Source organism: Bufo bufo, chromosome 2 (genome assembly GCF_905171765.1).
Source record: "Bufo bufo chromosome 2, aBufBuf1.1, whole genome shotgun sequence".
In the NCBI taxonomy this organism is placed as follows: domain Eukaryota; kingdom Metazoa; phylum Chordata; class Amphibia; order Anura; family Bufonidae; genus Bufo; species Bufo bufo.
In genome coordinates this window covers 41,653,584-41,671,977 of record NC_053390.1, presented here as the reverse complement: position 1 = coordinate 41,671,977, position 18,394 = coordinate 41,653,584, and the positions used below count along the sequence as shown (strand labels likewise).

The following is an 18,394-nucleotide window of genomic DNA, read 5'->3' as shown; positions in this document are numbered from 1 at the left end:
GCAGGAATTGTTGTGCATTTATTTCATGTTCCACTCTTTGGAGATTCGGATGCTGTCAGATCTGTAGACAGTTCTCCTTACTGCAGCAGGAAATTGCATTTTTGAAATCTGAGATATTTAAATTATCTGTTAAACAAACTCCAGCTAGGACTGCTGCAATGCCACTGCCACAGAGGACCCCCAGAAATGGCAGATGGGTTACTGTAGGTTCTGGAAGACTTAGAGTGGTGGATAGAAGACATGTCCCACAGTCGGTGGTTCTCCATAATTCATTTGCAGCACTCTCAGAATGTAAGGACAACATGGATATGGACTCAAGCACAGAGGGTGAGAAACCATCGACTCCTATGTCTAATGTATGCAAGACTGCAGCCAAGTACAAAAAAGATAAAGTGAAGTCTCAAAGGAAGCAGCTGTTGCTGGGTGATTCAATCATAAGAAGTGTGGAGCTTAAAGAAAATGGTTTTGTGAGATGTCTCCCTTGGGCTACTGCTAGAAGAGATAGAAGACGTATTATTAATATTGTTAAGCAAGCAAAGCAGGAAAGGGACGTGGATGTTCTTGTCCATCTAGGGACAAATGACCTGGCTTGCAATGAAGTGTCAGAGGTGAAAAAATCTTTTATCACACTTGGTAATGACGTACAGGATTTTGCATCCACCATTTCATTTTCTGAAGTTCTGCCTGTGCATAATGTTCAGAATGATAGGCAGAGGCGCATAAAGGAGTTCAACATATGGCTTGGTAAATGGTGTCAAGAGCAAGGATTTGGCTTTGTTTCTCATGATAGCTCTACTTGGAATAGAAAGGAACTGTACAAAAAAGATGGTTTGCATCTTTCTCTCAAAGGAACAAATGTACTTAGTGAACAACTCCAAGAATTTGCGAAAGAGTATTTAAACTAGGAAGGGGGGGGGGGGCAAAAGAGTGAAAATAAAAGAGTCCAATTGCCCCCCGAAACAATGCCAGAACAGGTCAGAAGCACAGAGGTTAAGAAATGATAAGCTCAGAGTCCTGTCTACAAATGCTCGCAGTTTAGGTAAAAAAATCTATGAACTTGGGTTAATAATGGCATCTGAGAATGTAGATTTAGTGGCTGTTACGGAGACATGGTTTAATGAAAGAAATGACTGGGACATAACCATAACCATACCTTCCTACAGAGGAAGATGTTCTAAGTTTGCTGTCTAAAGTGAAGACAAATAAGTCACAGGGGCCTGATGAGATACACCCAAAATTATTAAAAGAGCTTAGTGGTGAGCTGGCAAAACCGTTAACAGATTTATTTAACCAATCATTAGTAACAGGAGTCGTCCCGGAAGATTGGAAATTGGCAAATGTCGTGCCCATTCACAAGAAAGGTAGTAGAGAGGAATCGAGCAACTATTGACCAGTGAGTCTGACATCAATAGTAGGCAAATTAATGGAAACCCTATTAAAGGATAGGATTGTGGAACATCTAAAATCCCATTGATTGCAAGATGAAAAACAACATGGGTTTACTTCAGGGAGATCATGTCAAACAAAAAAAGATTTTTTTGACTGGGTGACTAAAATAATAGACGGTGGAGGTGCAGTAGACATCGCATATCTAGATTTTAGTAAGGCTTTTGACACTGTCCCACATAGAAGACTTATCAATAAACTGCAGTCATTGAGCATGGACTCCCATATTGTTGAGTGGATTAGGCAGTGGCTGAGGGACAGACAACAGAGGGTTGTAGTCAATGGAGAACATTCAAAACAAGGTCATGTTACCAGTGGGGTTCCACAGGGATCTGTACTGGGACCAATTTTGTTTAATATCTTCATAAGTGATATTGCAAAAGGCCTCGATGGTAAGGTTTGTCTTTTTGCTGATGACACAAAGATATGTAACAGGGTTGATGTTCCTGGAGGGAAACGCCAAATGGAAAAGGATTTAGGAAAACTAGAAGAATGGTCAGAACTCTGGCAACTGAAATTTAATGTGGATAAGTGCAAGATAATGCACCTGGGGCGTAAAAACCCAAGGGCAGAATATAGAATATTTGACACAGTCCTGACCTCAGTATCTGAGGAAAGGGATTTAGGAGTAATTATTTCAGAAGACTTAAAGGTGGGAAGACAATGTAATAGAGCAGCACGAAATGCCAGCAGAATGCTTGGATGTATAGGGAGAGGTATAAGCAGTAGAAAGAGTGAAGTGCTTATGCCGCTGTACAGAACACTGGTGAGACCTCACTTGGAGTATTGTGCGCAGTACTGGAGGCCATATCTCCAGAAGGATATAGATACTCTAGAGAGAGTTCAGAGAAGAGCTACTAAACTAGTACATGGATTTCAGGATAAAACTTACCAGGAAAGGTTAAAGGACCTTAACATGTACAGCTTGGAAGAAAGAAGAGACAGAGGGGATATGATAGAAACTTTTAAATACATAAAGGGAATCAACTCGGTAAAGGAGGAGAGCATATTTATAAGAAGAAAAACTACCACAAGAGGACACAGTTTTAAATTAGAGGGGCAAAGGTTTAAAAGTAATAGCAGGAAGTATTACTTTACTGAGAGAGTAGTGGATGCATGGAATAGCCTTCCTGCAGAAGTGGTAGCTGCAAATACAGTGAAGGGGTTTAAGCATGCATGGGATAGGCATAAGGCTATCCTTCATATAAGATAGGGCCAGGGACTATTCATAGGATTCAGATATATTGGGCAGACTAGATGGGCCGAATGGTTCTTATCTGCCGACACATTCTATGTTTCTATGTTTCTATGTTACATTACAAGACATCCAGAACACTAGTGGTGATTTCCCATGTGGAGTAGTTTCCCTGTAGTGTGCAGGTTGTGGTGGTACTTCAGGTTGCCTAGCAACTACTCGTCTCTATAGTGTGCAGGTTGGGGTACTTCTGGTTGCCTAGCAACAACCTATCTTTATAGTGTGCAGGTTGTGCTACTAAAGGTTGCCTAGCAACCACTTGTCCTTTTAGCTTGCAGGTTGTGGTGCTTCAGGTTGTCTAGCAACAACTTATCGTTATGGTGTACAGGTTGTGGCACTTCAGGTTGCCTAGCAACTACACATCCCTATAGTGTACAGGTTGTGTTACTTCTGGTTGCATAGCAACAGCCTATACTTATAGGGGGTCATTTAACAAACTGGTGTAAAGTAGAACTGGCTTAGTTGCCCATAGCAACCAATCAGATTTCACTGTTCATTTTGGACAGCTCCTTTGGAAAATGAAAGGAGGAATCTGATTGGTTGCTATGGGAAAGTAAGCCAGTTCTACTTTACACCAGTTTGATAAATGACCCCCATAGTGTGTAGGTTGTGACACTGTTGGTTGCCTAGCAACTACACATCCCTGTAATGTGCAGGTAGTGATACTTCAGGTTGCCTATGATGTTGCCTAGCAACGACTCCTCTTTCTCGGTGACTACTATCCATATGTTCATAAGTTATGACTTAAAATCGTTTCCTGCTCTGCAGTTTCCCACTTCTAGATTCTCAGCCACAGACAATGGCGTGAAGTCCTTGTGATGTCATGTGATCATGGTGGCCAGCCACCACCACATGACGTGGTGACATCAGCCTGGACATAATAGCGGCAGGTCTTGACTGACTGCTGCAATCACATGATGACCGAGACATGGACTTCAGAATGCGACCCCCTTGTTCCTTTGGGTTGCCATGTAACGGGGAGACCTAACAATGGCTCCCAGGCCCAAGACTGGAGGGAATCCTACATTAGTTACCTTATTAGGACGAAAGAAAACAAATGTTGAATAAAGTTTTCATAAAATCGTAAAAAAAAAAAACTATATTGGGATCCAAAAAGATTGAGGAGCGCGTGCTGTCCGTACACAGTAATGAGGGTGGATATAAAACTTACATCGAGGACCGCTGAGCCAACCGCACATGCAATGGGATTCCCGCCAAAGGTGTTGAAATGAAGAGCGCGATTGAAGGAGGTGGAAATCTCTGAAATGAGAGAAAACGGTGAACAACTGATATAGACCTACCTCCCGTCACGTTTTTTATTGGGGGGGATTGCGTAATTGAATGGACCGCCAAAAGAGCATGTCTTGTGCAAATATGTCCCAAAGTGGGTGTACCTGGGAGGTGCCTCAGACGGATCTTGGGTGGTCCTTAGAAATGACCCGTGAGGATTTAATATGGACAGCCGGACCCAGGGCTCCAGGAATAAATTGGCACCCAGTATTATTTAGCAGTGAATGGCGATATTATGAAATGTAGTGGATTCTTTACAGGCGGTACGGTGTGGATTCACATTTTTATTTTTTTAGGCACTATAAAGTAGTAGGCATGATATAGCTGCATTATTTTGACACTATATGGCAGTATTATGAAATATAGTGGATTCTACACATTTTAGACACTTGAATCTTAGGCACTTTAAGGAGGTATCATGCGGTCACGACTTAGCTGCATTATTTTGACACCATATGGCGGTATTAGGAAATGTCGTGGGTTCTTTAAGGGAGGTACTGTGTGGATTCTCCATATTATTTAGGCATTATAAGGTGGTATCATGTGTGCATTATACAACTATATTATTTTCACACTATATGGTGGTATTCTGAAATATAATGGATTCTTTACAGGAGTTACTTTATAGATTCTGCATATTATTTAGGCACCATAAGTTGGTATCATGTGTGCATTATATAGCTATATTATTTTAACACTATAGGGTGGTATTATGAAATGTAGTAGACATTATGGGAGGTACTGTGTGGATTCTCCATATTATTTAGGCACTATAAGGAGGTATTATGTGGGCATTATATAACTATTATTTTGACACTATATGGCAGTATTATGAAATGTAGGGGATTCTTTAGAGGAAGTACTGTGTGGATTCTGCATATTATGTAGGCACTATAAGATGGTATCATGTAGGCATTATATAACTATATTATTTTTACACTATATGGTGGTATTATGAGGGCTAAAATTATGAGGAAAAACTCTGGCTTTAATGTGTCCCTACTTATTACTTATTAATTTTCTATAAAATCCCTCCCTAGCCAGATATACTATTCAGTATATTAGATAAGTCTATCCTCTTAGACCCCCACCGATAACATGTATGGAGGCCCCTACCCCCCAAGGACCTCTGAAATAAAAGGAGAGGCGATGTAGAGCATGCACACGGCCACTCCCTGTTTCTGGAGATGAATGGAGTTGGGGGTATGCATGCTTCATTAATCCATTAATCCATTCATTAACTGTGGGGTATGGGGTCCCCATTTTTGTGATTGGTGGGGGTCCCAGCAACCTCTATTTACTGGTAATCGTATTTCTAATCTATCAATTACCTTCTGTTGTCACCACAGCAGCCATTGGAAACCCATTACCAATCCCCTTGGCCATGGTCACGATATCAGGCATAACCTCATGACTCTGAAATCCCCAATAATGGCTTCCAGTTCTTGCGAAACCAGTCTGGACCTGTATCCGGGGTAAGTAGGACATAGAGATAGATTATAGGTGCCGCCATTCTGTGCTCTGTACGGGGCCACATTACAGCACTACTCTTCCCCAGAATACAATTGATGGTAGTAGCTCCAGTGCGACATTTTACCTTGAAGGGGGTGCTGACTTTTGCATAGCTTTTTAACACACCCCACAACGTGGCCAGACCGGCGGCGGTAATCGTGCTTACCCGATCCCCACTACTGTGTTCCAGCTCATCCCTCCCCTTCTGCCAGCTCTGCAGGTCCCGGGTTTCCCCACATCAACATCCAGTTTGGCGCCGGGTCATGTGACCACTGCCAAAGACTGACTGGAGTGGTGACATGTCACCCTTGCAGCACTTCAATCAGTCATGGGTGACATGACACTGCTGAGGCCAGTCATTGGGTGCAATGGTCACGTCACCTTTCATCAAACTGTATGTTGGCATGGGGAGACCTGGGACCCGCTGAGCTGGCGGAGCAGTGATGGAGCCAGAAAATAGTGATTATTACCGCGGGTCCAGCCGGGTCCGTTGAAAACGCCTTTAAGGTGACTGTCTAGATACCTTTGGGGCAATTTTTTTATGATCGCATTTTACTTATTTTGGGCTGAAAATAATTTTTTTCAACTGGTCTTTATTAAAAATGTTTGACCATTTTTGAGATACAAGGGTTACAAAATCTGTCTGCAGAGAATCACTTCTCGGTCCTGTCAGCTGACGGCTTATGTGCAGCCTTATCTCTGCTCTCCTGACCTTACAAATGCTCATTATGGCTAAATTATTATCAAACTGATAAGAATATGGCCTAAATGAGCATTTATGAGGTCAGGAGATCAGAGATAAGATCTATACATGAGCTGTCAGCTGACAGGACCGGGAAGTGATATTCTTCAAACAGACAGATTTTTTAACCCTTGTATCTCAAATATGGTTGAAAATTTTTAATAAAAAAACTAATGAAAAAATGATTTTCAGCCCAAAATAAGTAAAAGGCAATTATAAAAAATGCCCCAAAGGTGTCCTTAGCCTTTAATATTCAAAATAATTCAGTACGTACAGGGGGTGATCACCTGCTAGTTATCTTGGTCCTTGGCTGTGTTTTAGCTCCGTTCTGTCAGGGCACAGCTGTGATCTGAGACTACTGTTTAGCTACAGGATCTACAGGGAGTTTCAGGCAGTCTGAGACACGCCTCCAGTCTCCCCATTGGTCCAAGCTGCTCGCTCACCCTGCAGCTCTGACTCCTCTGATTGGCTGCTCTGCTTAAACCAGTGATGAAAAGATAATGAAATGGCTCCCCGTAGGTAGGGGCGCACCTATCCTTTCTGCAGTCTGAGGCAAAAATTGAAACAGCCTCATGCCAAATTCTCAACCTGACCCCTTCCCTCCAGCACTACTGTTAAAGGTATACTCTGATACAGTAGACTATAGAGAGATTCCACAATGGAAGCGCTCATGTCCCACGGTCCTGCCACCGCTCCCACTTGTCTCTAGGTCTTGCCGCCTGAGGCAATATCTTCACCTGGCCTCATTGGCGGTGCGCCTCTGCCCGTAGGCTGAACCAGATGAGCCTCAGCATGGTGAGCCAAAGAGAGTCATTCTAAGCCGAGTCCCTGCTTTTACCAAGAGAGACTTACCTCATCCGCTATACATAACCCTCCTCTTTCTCGTACAAGCTCGTATGCATCTTTTAGAAATCCTTTGGGATACTGAATGACTCCTCCAACGCCCTGGAAGAAAAGGGAAATTTGGAATTGGGAAAAAAGCCATGTTTTTCTAATCCTGGACAACCCCTTTAAGACACTGCTGTACACACCCCTACATTGGTGACTGATACTTTCTAATATTGTTCTTTTATGAATCTTTATTAATCTGACAACTTTTGTGGCATTTTTTTTTTTACCATGATAGGTTCAGCTATAAATCCGGCTATCCTCTTGGCTGTGCTGGTGTTCAGGGTATCCTTTAACTGTTCGATATATCTATCTTTTGCTTCACAGGTGCCTGGAGAAACAGAGAAAGGGTTAAATTGATCCATGGAACAGCGACAAGTGTCCACATTATTAGGCCTCGTGCACACGACCGTGGTGTGTTTTGCGGTCCGCAAATCGCGGATCCGCAAAACACGGATGGCGTCCGTGCGCGTTCCGCAATTTGCGGAATGGCACGGACAGCCTTTAATGTAAATGCCTATTCTTGTCCGCAAAGCGCGGACAAGAACAGGACATGTTATATTTTTTTAGCGGGACCACAGAACGGACCAACGGATTCAGACAGCACACGGAGTGCTGTCCGCATCTTTTGCAGCCCCATTGAAGTGAAGCAGTTTTGGGGATTTTATGCACTCCCGTTATTGTGACCTGTCAGATGTCTTTGGGCCGAGACTAGATTTTAGCTCAGAATATTCTTAAAGGGGCTGTCTGCTTTAGGCGGTCTCCTTTTATTTGAAGGGTCCACCAAAAATAAGCCGATCAGAAATTGCAGTGATCAGGAGGACCCAGCAGCAAGTGTTGATTTTCCCTGCAGCGCCACCACAGGGTAAATAAAGTATTACGAGCTTGGGGTCCTCTAGAGTGAGAGATGCCAATTCTCTGATCTGGCTTATAGAGGGAGGTCTGGGACCTATATAATTCATCACGGATCCTACCAGGAGAACAGGAGCAGCTCCGCGTGGTTTGAATAGGGGAATCTCGGCAATTGCTTCCTCCCCATATACCTTGAAATACATCAGGACACATTGTCTATAAAGAAGACATAAAAATGATGATACAATATAAAAAAAAACTGCAACATCCCTCACCCTACTATAGCGCCAGCCTGTTAGGTGGGGGCTAGCCCTGATATCCCCACCGTACTGTATTCATTTTCCCCCCTTGTGTTTGTTGTCGGTGTTGTGTCCTCCAGTGTGGTTGTCCCTGCGTATGTCCCTGTTTTGCCCTTTGTGTTGGCAGCTGTCAGTGGGTTGCTATAGGTGGAGGCTCCCCCCAAACCCTCCCAATATCACTGGCAAAAATATGGGGGAACCTGTTTTCCAGCGTACAAAAGTCACTTGCGCCTCTTAATACATTTTTTGCATCCTGCTCCAAGACTTTTGACTAAGCCTGGACCATAGTTTTCAGGTTGCCATTTTGCAGGAGGAGCGGTTCAGCGCCTGCGCAGGTCCACACAAGATTTGGCCGTGCCACGGCATTGCTGTGTAGGGAGAGGCCAATGATAGGGCTGATAAGTAGGAGGAAGGACCAGGTGCACATTGTTCTGCTGCAGACATATCTTGTGTACAGATGCACAACTACTCCCACGCCACAAAAAAAAAGAAACAAAACTGCCTGGTAAAAATATGGGTCCAGATGTTTCTGGAATCTTTCCCACGTCATGTCACTGTTGCGCCTCACACAGTAATTACACGTATGTTTTTCTGTTGTTTGTTTTTCCCTCCATTGATGTCAATGATCACAACAGATAAATCCATATTAATCAAAAGTACAACCGACTCAGACATGGAAATGTGCAGACACAAAGGAGAGCGGAGCCTAAGGCTGTAATAAAGAATAATGACATCTAATCAGACAGTGTGGAGTCAGCGGATCAATGACTACAACCCCAGGGATGGAGAAAAGTAGTTCATCTGACGTTTATTATAATTTACACTATGCTGGGTGTAATCACCTCCTCTTACCCTAGGGTGGTAAATACAGTTTATATTACTGGGTATCGATCTTCCTCACTCCATGAGTAGTTCTGCTGTCCCTATCGCTGCAGTGCGTTGCACTTAAAGGGGAACTCCACCTAAATCCACCTTCTGACTTACCTTAGTTTGGTGAACTATGAGTCCTGCAGATTTCTGGGCATTTTGGTTCCAGGGTGGGTGGGTGGGTTTCAGTAGGTGTATATTTGTTCTTTAACATCTATAGGACTGGTATAGTGCAGTATATGGACTGGTTTTACTGGTTATTTTTGCTGTAAAATGTGAAATCTAAACCAAGGAAAGAAATAAACAATAAACGTTACCGTATGACACCCAAAACCATTGGCCACTCCAGGTTTGTAAGCGGAGATGGCTGTCGCCCCCAGGGCGTAAGGACTGGCACCGTGGTATCCGTTCCTGCAGCCGCAAATAGGATTAATTAGCCAGAAGTATAGTTATTAAAAGGACACTGTACAAAATCAGCATTGCAATTATTAAAGGGGTTCTCTGGAGCAGATAGTGGTGGGGGTCAGACCAGCCGCATGAAGCGCACAAGGCTATAGTATTTAGTAGCTGCAGCTCTCTTGGACTTGCCTTAAACTGATGATGTCATAGTTGCCAGTGTATATTCTTGCCATATACAAGGCAAGGTCATTGGCCTCTGATCCACTGTTGGTCAGATACAGAACCTGGAACGAGAAGATTTCAAGAAGAATGTTTTGCATGAAGCAACACTGCACTATATTATGACTATCTATCTATCTATCTATCTATCTATACTTTATCTATCTTCTGTCTATCTATCTGTTACAGTGGTGGCTTATGGCCACAGCTGTTTTACTCACTGGTCCCGGGGCTCAGCCTTCTGGTGGCCCGGATCCACCACCTGCTCTTCTCCTCTTTCTTGCAAGCCCCGCCACTGGGTAAATCTCATCCTGTTTGCAGGCTGAGACCTGTTAGGTTGTGCTTTCTGCACTCTTTCCCTCTGACTCTTACAGGGCCATCTCGCATGTCCCAATCTTTACCAGACAATGGTTGGCAACCGATGGATATTTAAGTCGCCTTCCCCTGTGGGAAGGTGCCTGAACAATAAGGTTCTTAGGTTTTTCCTGCACAGGTGTGCTGTTTTGTTGTCTTCTTGTGTATTGACCTCTGTCCGTTTCCTGGCTCTGATCTTTCGCTGTTGACCCAACCTGTGCCTGGTTTACCATTCTGACATTGCGTTGCTCGCCCTGAACTTGGTTCTGTTTCCTGTATTCACACAATATCTACCTGCCTGTCTGATGTCACCCTATTACTGACTATGGTTTTGACTGATCCCTTGGTGCCTTGCATCGGTGTCTCTGACCCCTGGGTGTCAGCTGTCAATCCTACAGAGACTACTTCAGGAGGAAGTGGCCTGGTGGTTCACCTGCAGCAAAGTCCAGATCTCTGTATAGGGATTAAAGGGTGAAAACCAGAGGCATGCCAGAACAACATCCTCGAGTCAAGTCCAAAGTCAAACCGGTTAGTTGGCACCGTGGTTTTGTCTGTCTGTCCAAAACATAAGGATGACCCCAATTTAATATTCTTAAGACCCTCTATCTACAATACATTATGAGAGTTTACTTTTCCTATATAAAACCTTGCAAAACCAAGCATGATTTTGCAGAAACCAGGAAAAAAAACAGGGGTCTTGGAGGGTATGGGTGGGGGGCTATGTAACCTTTTGGACTGTATGTTGCATGTATAAATTAGAGAGCTGACCACTCAACCATGGTACCTTCAGCTTCCCTGGCAGCCGACTGGTCAGTTTCTCGGCATATTCGTGGAGTGGAGAATGGAGGTAGATGTTTGTTGTGTGCCAGAGACGATCCAGCTGCTTCTTAGCTGCTTCTGTGACCTTCCTGCATAGACAGCACATACAGACATATAAAACATAGCAGAATGGCGTACATACAAGAGAGGGGCCCCCATTACAGTGCCAGGCTTTGCCACCCAGGGTGGCATTTATAGCAACGTGTATTCTGCTGATGCCATTTTACAGGAGTGACTCAGGGTCCATTATGAACAATGAATGGTCTTCCAGCCACTCTGGAGAACCCAGCACATCCATATGCTAAATGGACAGCCCATTCATTTGAATGAGAACCTTGTAATGCTTCTTTTTTCCTGTGGTGGCGCTGTGGAGAATTTAAAGACTAGCTGGCAGCTCTATGATTGGTGGCCCTATAAACCCCAAGTTTGTATGAATGATACTTCTAGGATACATACGGGTGACAATGTCCAACACTAACGGTCACAATTCCTCCGAAGAGGTCAAGGTAGCGACGTCCTTCATGATCAAATAACCACTGCATGTGCCCTTGGTGCAGCAGGAGGGGCTTCTTGTAATATGTTAATAGTACTGCCGATAGGTTCTTCTTGCGGACCTCTACCACGTGGTCATAGGGAAGAGACTGGGGAGCAAAGGTCACAATTTCATGCCAAGCACCTCTAAAATAACTACAGACCTGAGACTAGGCCCTCTTAATAATACAGATCTTAGACCAAACACCCTAAACAAATGCAGGACCAAAAACAGACCCCCTAAGCTAATACAGACTGCAGTCCATGACCATAAATCACACTGGACCAGACCCTCTAAATAAATGCAGACCCCAGATCAGACACTCTAAATATTTACAAAACTTAGACCTGATACCTTAAGTTAACACAGACTCTAGCCTGGGTCCTCTAAAGGACTACAGACCCGAGACCAGACACCCTTAATAATACAGATCCTACACTAGACACCCTAAACAAGTGGACAACCCAAAACAGACCCCCTAAACAAATACAGACTCCAGACTCGACCCCCTAAATAAATACAACCCTCCCCCCGACCAAACCTTCTAAATGACGACAGACCACAGAATAGACCCCCTATAAATCTCATACCAGACCCTCTAAATAACTACAGACCTTAGACCAGACCTCCTCAATAACTACAGACCTTAGACCAGACCCTCTAAATATCTACAGACCTTAGACCAGATCTCCTCAATAACTACAGACCTTATACCAGACCCTCTAAATAACTACAGACCTTAGACCAGACCTCCCCGAAACAGTATAATCACAAGAAGACACTTACCTCATACTTTTCGGGTACAAAGTCACAGGGGGGCATTGTCAGCTCATTGCTCGATAAATATCTGCAAGACACTATTACGTATAATTATCAATATATCATCTATCTGCAGTACCCCAGAAGAACTACTGCAAAGGTTTAATGAAATGGTATTGAGTTAAATGTTGCGATTTATTGTGTTCTATGTCTACTTAACAGCAATGTGTGGCTGACCAGCTAAGACCTGTCCTGGGTTGCTAATATAGCTTATATGTTTATACAGCTAGACCTGCCAATAACCTTAATACAATTCCTATGTTTATATGTTAAAGACAAAAGCAGAGTTATTTACTGTGACTTCATGTTTTTAGTTGTCACATAACAGTTATATATTGTGTTCACAGAAGCAGAAAAGATAATATGCCTTTAAGATTCATTATATGAATGTGAGGTAAGCTCAATGACACAGCATAAACAACAGAAAGCATAGAGTTAAACTGTTGTTACTGAGCAGGAGTCTTGACCAATCACAGCCAGCCTCACACTGAGCAGGAGTCTTGGCCAATCACAGACAATCTTACACTCAGCCTGTGTGGGAAATTCCCCTAGCTGGAATCATTATACACCAGAGGAGAGGAGCTGAACAGACATTCACTGCACTAAGAGCTGTGTTTTATGGAAGCAAGACGCCAAAATAGGTATTTAGAACAGTTATTATAATGTTCCTATTGTTAATGTAGTAATTAGAAATGTATACTAAACCCGTTATGTGTTTACTTACAGTTCCACCAAATTCCATACAAATTACAACCATACAAATTGCAAATTGCATACAAACTGCAAACTGCTCATACCAGATCATAACCAATTATATAGAGCAAACTGCAAACCAAGTTGAGCAAGTAGAACTATTGGTTACCTCAGATATACCGCTCAGAGCGATCATAAAGTGCTTAAATAACTTAAAGTGAGAGTACAGATACTGAAGAGAGAAATATATCCACCATTTTTTATTGAATGACAAGATTGAATAGTTGAACCACCATCTTATGCATACCGCCATTTTGTGATACTTTATTCAACACATGTTTTGTATATTTGCTGCAGAGGCGGCAGTGTTATATATGAAGAAAAGTTGAAGTTAATATAGAAGTTATTTCAAGCATTTGGTGTGCTCTTTAAACCTACTGTTTCCATAGAACGGCGCTAGAAGTATTACAGAGTAACAGACAGTCTGGTTAGACTAAAAAGTCAGAGATATCAAAATTCTTCTAATGCCACAGCGCAAAAGGGACTTCATAGTGCTGCGCCTGCCACAGTGGAACTATTACCCTCAGATGGTAAGCAATAGCACTCCTTAACTTGTACAGTAAAGAGCGCATTAGAGCAGCGGAGCGCCAGCATATACCGCCGCGCAGCAACTGTTCCCTGAGTGAGCAAGCAAAGACAACTCAGCGGAGCTACCATAGAGGCCATAGAACGTGTGCATTAGTCAAACTGCAGCCGACCCTTAAAGTGGCAGAACAGCAAAGGCAAGATAGTCAGAGAAAGAGCGCAGCAGAGTATCCAAGCCAGGGCATCGCAAGTCATCACAGATTGTCACAAGTCATCACAGATTGTCGCAAGTCATCACAGATTGTCGCAAGTCATCACAGATTGTCGCAAGTCATCACAGATTGTCGCAAGTCATCACAGATTGTCGCAAGTCATCACAGATTGTCGCAAGTCATCACAGATTGTCGCAAGTCATCACAGATTGTCGCAAGTCATCACAGATTGTCGCAAGTCATCACAGATTGTCGCAAGTCATCACAGATTGTCGCAAGTCATCACAGATTGTCGCAAGTCATCACAGATTGTCGCAAGTCATCACAGATTGTCGCAAGTCATCACAGATTGTCGCAAGTCATCACAGATTGTCGCAAGTCATCACAGATTGTCGCAAGTCATCACAGATTGTCGCAAGTCATCACAGATTGTCGCAAGTCATCACAGATTGTCGCAAGTCATCACAGATCGTCGCAAGTCATCACAGATCGTCGCAAGTCATCACAGATCGTCGCAAGTCTGCACAGAGCATCGCAAGTCAGCGCAAGCATCGCAAGCATCGCAACACATCAAGAAATGACACGTCTCCTTTAAGACTGACATTTGTTCCTGCTCTTCAGAATAAGGTCAGAGCTTTCCTATTATTACTTATCATTGCACATAGGTTTTCGCCTATAGAGACATTTTCGTGTTCAGGAATAAAAGACTCTAAAGTAAAACAAAGGACAGTTTGTAATATATAGACTCTAAAGTATTTAAAGTAAAAGTCATTTATTGCCTGCATTTATCGCTGTTACATTTAAAGTGAAAGTCATTTATTTATGCATTTATTAATATTGCAGTTAAAGTGAAAGGCATCATAATATTCTTTTTGATTGTTATAGCATTTAAAGTAAAATGTCTGAGCCTAGTATTACCATGCCACTGTTAGAGGATACAAAAATAGATAAAGTAGAGGGGGAAGAGCAAGAGAACCTGTCTGAGTTAGAAGAGTCTGATGCAGCATTAGTCTTGCCTCAAACAAACCTAGTCCAAACAAATGAACTAAGACGTTCATCACGTGCCAGAAAACCGACCCCAAAGATGCTGGAAAATTTGGAGCAAGAAGCAGCATTAAAATAGAAAAAGTTCGCCCGAATGTATGATAAGTGGAAATTATACATTAGAGGCATTCATGGAAAGCTAAAACAAGAAAGTATAAAAAGGAACTTGAGTGATATAGTAGAGACGGTAGAAGAATCTGAATCAGAGCTTATGGCAGCATATGTCTACGACAGCTTCCTAGCATATTGTAAGGAACATGGATACATGTACTGCGGTCACTAAAAATTTGGTAAAGCTCATGAGAGAACTATCATCTGCAGAAAAATATGATGAAGTTAAAGCAAGACGTAGAATTAATGATCTTTTTATGAGACTATGCTAGGTCCTTAGGTGGAAGCACAATCTCAAGTGTGACTTCCTTCGCTAGCAGAAGTGCCATCCACATATCAGAGTCCTCAAGTACTTCAGCCAAAAGAAAGGAATTAGCTGAACAACTTGCTGTCAAGAGTGCAAAAATTGAGATGGAAGCTGCCATCAAGGCGCAGTGCCAACGGATAGCGGAAATGGAATCTGAAAAGGATGCACAACGCTATCAAATGGAAGCTGCAATGGATGCACAATGCTATCAAAAGGATGCACAACGCCTTCAAATGAAAGCTGAAATGGAGGCACAGCACCATCAAATGGAAGCACAGTGCCAACAGATGAAAAGTCTGGAAAGGCAGCAAGACATTAAGATCATAGAAGCCAGACTAAGAGTACACGAAGAGGATATGAATCAGAGTGGTCATAGGTTCAAATCTGTACTAAGTGAAGAGGCAGACTCGTACTTTCCTACATACTCCCAGGAGAATGGAAGGAAATCTCCAGCACTTAGTGAGAAAATAAGTCATTATCCTTCCATCCCTGCTCAGAAAGACAAAGAGAGGCCTAGTCCAGTGGAAAAAGGTGTGTGGATTTACCTTCTATCTCTACCGGAAAAGATGAAGAAAGGGACTCACCTAATTCAGAATTAAGATTCTATTCCTAGATGCCACGGCAATGCTCAGGAAAATGTTACAACCATTGTCCCAGCAAGACCACAGAGAACAGTCCTAGTTAGACTTCCCGTTCCAGAACCTACTGTATTTTCAGGAGATGTACTGAAGTTCATAGAGTGGAAGGCAAGTTTTGAAATGATCATTGAGCATCATTGCTTCAGTCCAGTTGACAAGTTATTGTACCTTCAGAGATATGTTGGTGGAGAAGCCAAGGAAGTTCTTGAAGGTAACTTCTATAGAAAAGACGAAGCCTACAAGCAAGCTTGGGAAAATTTTTATGCAAGATATGGTCATCCTTTCTTAGTACAAAGAGCCTTTAGAGAGAAACTGAATAACTGGCCTAAAATAGGTCCTACTCCTAAAGAACACTTCAGACTCCAAAAGTATGGTGACTTCCTGCAAGCATGCAGCAATACCATCCCACATGTACGAGGACTAGAAGTACTACTGAACGATCATCTAGAAAGCCACAAGATGCTGTCTAAGCTACCTGAAGAAGTGGCTTCTAAATGGAATCGCTATGTGACTAAATAGTTAGCTCTAGGTAGCTAGCCAACACAGCAGCTAAAGGTCTAGACACCTACGAGAGCAAGTTCAAAGTCACTACTGGGATTAGTAGAGAGACAGAACCGACAAATCTTCAGACTACCTTCAAGTGTATGTTCTGTGGAAAGAACCACTCCATACACAAGTGCTCCAGATGAAAAGAAAAAATATGTACTCGATAACCAACTGTGTTTTGGATGTCTAAGAAAAGGCTATGTTACTAAGGAGTGTAAGAAAAAGGCCACATGCAGGGTTTGCAAAGGATGCCATCCTACACCACTACATGAAGAACATCCAAAGAAAGATAAATCCTCAATACCTAAAGATACTGAGGAAAAAAATAAAGTATCTGTATTCTCTTGTAGAATGAGGGAAGGAGAAAGCAATGACACATCAATGGTTGTACCAGTGTGCATTTCAAATCCTAAAAGGAGGAACAAGAAGGTATACACCTATGCGCTACTGGATGCCCAGAGTGACGTCACCTTCATTGATCAAGAAATCTGCAAGAAATTACAAGTGACTACAGAACCAGTGAAGCTCAAACCACAATGACGGGATGAGACACATTAGTGAACAGTCAAAGGGTCAAAGGACTGAGAGTTAGAGGACTTCATTAAAACTTCACATTAGATCTACCTCCAACTTATACAAAAAACTATATACCTCTAGATCGAGATCGCTGAACTACCTGTGAAACAGATATCTGTCATATCTCATGAAATGTCCCCGCTGAAGGAGTTTGGTGTTGGACTGTTGATAGGCTACGATTGTCCCGAAGCCTTGGTACCACGAAAGGTAATCACAGGAGGAAGGGGTGAACCCTACGCTGTTCAAACTGATCTAGGATGGGGTGTTGTTGGAAGAAAACAGCAGGTCGCAAACTCATGATAGGTGACAGGATTGTGTCATCGAATATCTGTACAGCAAAAGTAATCAAGATCCTTGAATCCGACTTCGCAGACATAAGTTCTAAAGAAAAGAGTGTATCCCAAAAAGACATAAGGTTCGTACACACTCTAGAAGAAAGTATCCAGCAGAATCAACAAGGTCATCTTGAAATGCCCTTACCTTTTAGAGAACGACCTCGTCTGCCAAATAACAGAAATCTTGCCCTAGCAAGATTGAAATGTTTGAAGGAAAAGATGGGAAGAGATCCCAAACTCAAGAATGATTATTTGAAATTCATAGAAGGCATCCTCGAAGAAGGACGTGCAGAGAAAGTTAATAACCAACCTAAAGAAGGAGAAGTGTGGTACATCCCACATTTAGGTGTTTACCACTCAAAGAAACCAGATAAGATTAGAGTAGTATTTGATTGCTTAGCAAAGTATGATGGTGTTGCATTGAAAGATCATCTACTAAAAGGACCAGATCTTACAAACACTCTGCCTGGAGTACTCTATAGATTCAGAAAGTATCCCGTAGCGGTCATGTGTGACGTTGAAAAGATGTTCCACCAGTTTCATGTGAAGAATGAAGATAGAGACTTCCTGAGGTTCCTATAGTGGGAGGACGGAGATACAGATTCAGAGCCAGCAGAATACAGAATGAAAGTACACTTGTTTGGAGCAGTATCATCTCCAGGTTGCGCCAATTATGGTATGAAGTACCTGGCCAGTCAGAATGAAAAGGATTGTCCATCAGCAGCAAATTTTCTGAAGAAAAACTTTTATGTAGATGATGGTCTTATAAGTCTAAAGTCCACAGAATCTGCAATCAAACTAGTAAAAGGAAGCCAAGAGTTATGCGCAAGAGGAAGCCTGCGCCTTTACAAATTCATCTCAAATAACAGAGAGGTACTGGAATCCATCAGTGACTCTGAACGTGCATCAACAATGAAGAATGTAGATCTCAATTATGATCAACCAGTTCAGAACGTATGGATTAGGATGGAATGTAGAAACATAGAAACATAGAATGTGTCGGCAGATAAGAACCATTTGGCCCATCTAGTCTGCCCAATATACTGAATACTAT

The 18,394-nt window shown here is 42.6% G+C and overlaps 1 protein-coding gene across 1 annotated transcript in view; it reads right to left on the bottom strand.

Annotated features, from left to right (window-relative positions):
• AGXT2 (alanine--glyoxylate aminotransferase 2) overlaps positions 1-18,394 on the bottom strand; it is a 47,911-nt gene that overhangs the window by 5,876 nt on the left and 23,641 nt on the right. The window contains exons 2-11 of the mRNA XM_040420988.1: positions 12,261-12,331; positions 11,399-11,583; positions 10,908-11,031; positions 9,740-9,834; positions 9,469-9,562; positions 8,108-8,201; positions 7,364-7,464; positions 7,098-7,190; positions 5,323-5,455; positions 3,873-3,961 (exon numbers count right to left, since the gene is read on the bottom strand). Coding sequence (XP_040276922.1) covers positions 3,873-3,961; positions 5,323-5,455; positions 7,098-7,190; positions 7,364-7,464; positions 8,108-8,201; positions 9,469-9,562; positions 9,740-9,834; positions 10,908-11,031; positions 11,399-11,583; positions 12,261-12,331 — 1,079 coding nt within the window. The remainder of the gene's footprint in view (positions 1-3,872; positions 3,962-5,322; positions 5,456-7,097; positions 7,191-7,363; positions 7,465-8,107; positions 8,202-9,468; positions 9,563-9,739; positions 9,835-10,907; positions 11,032-11,398; positions 11,584-12,260; positions 12,332-18,394) is intronic.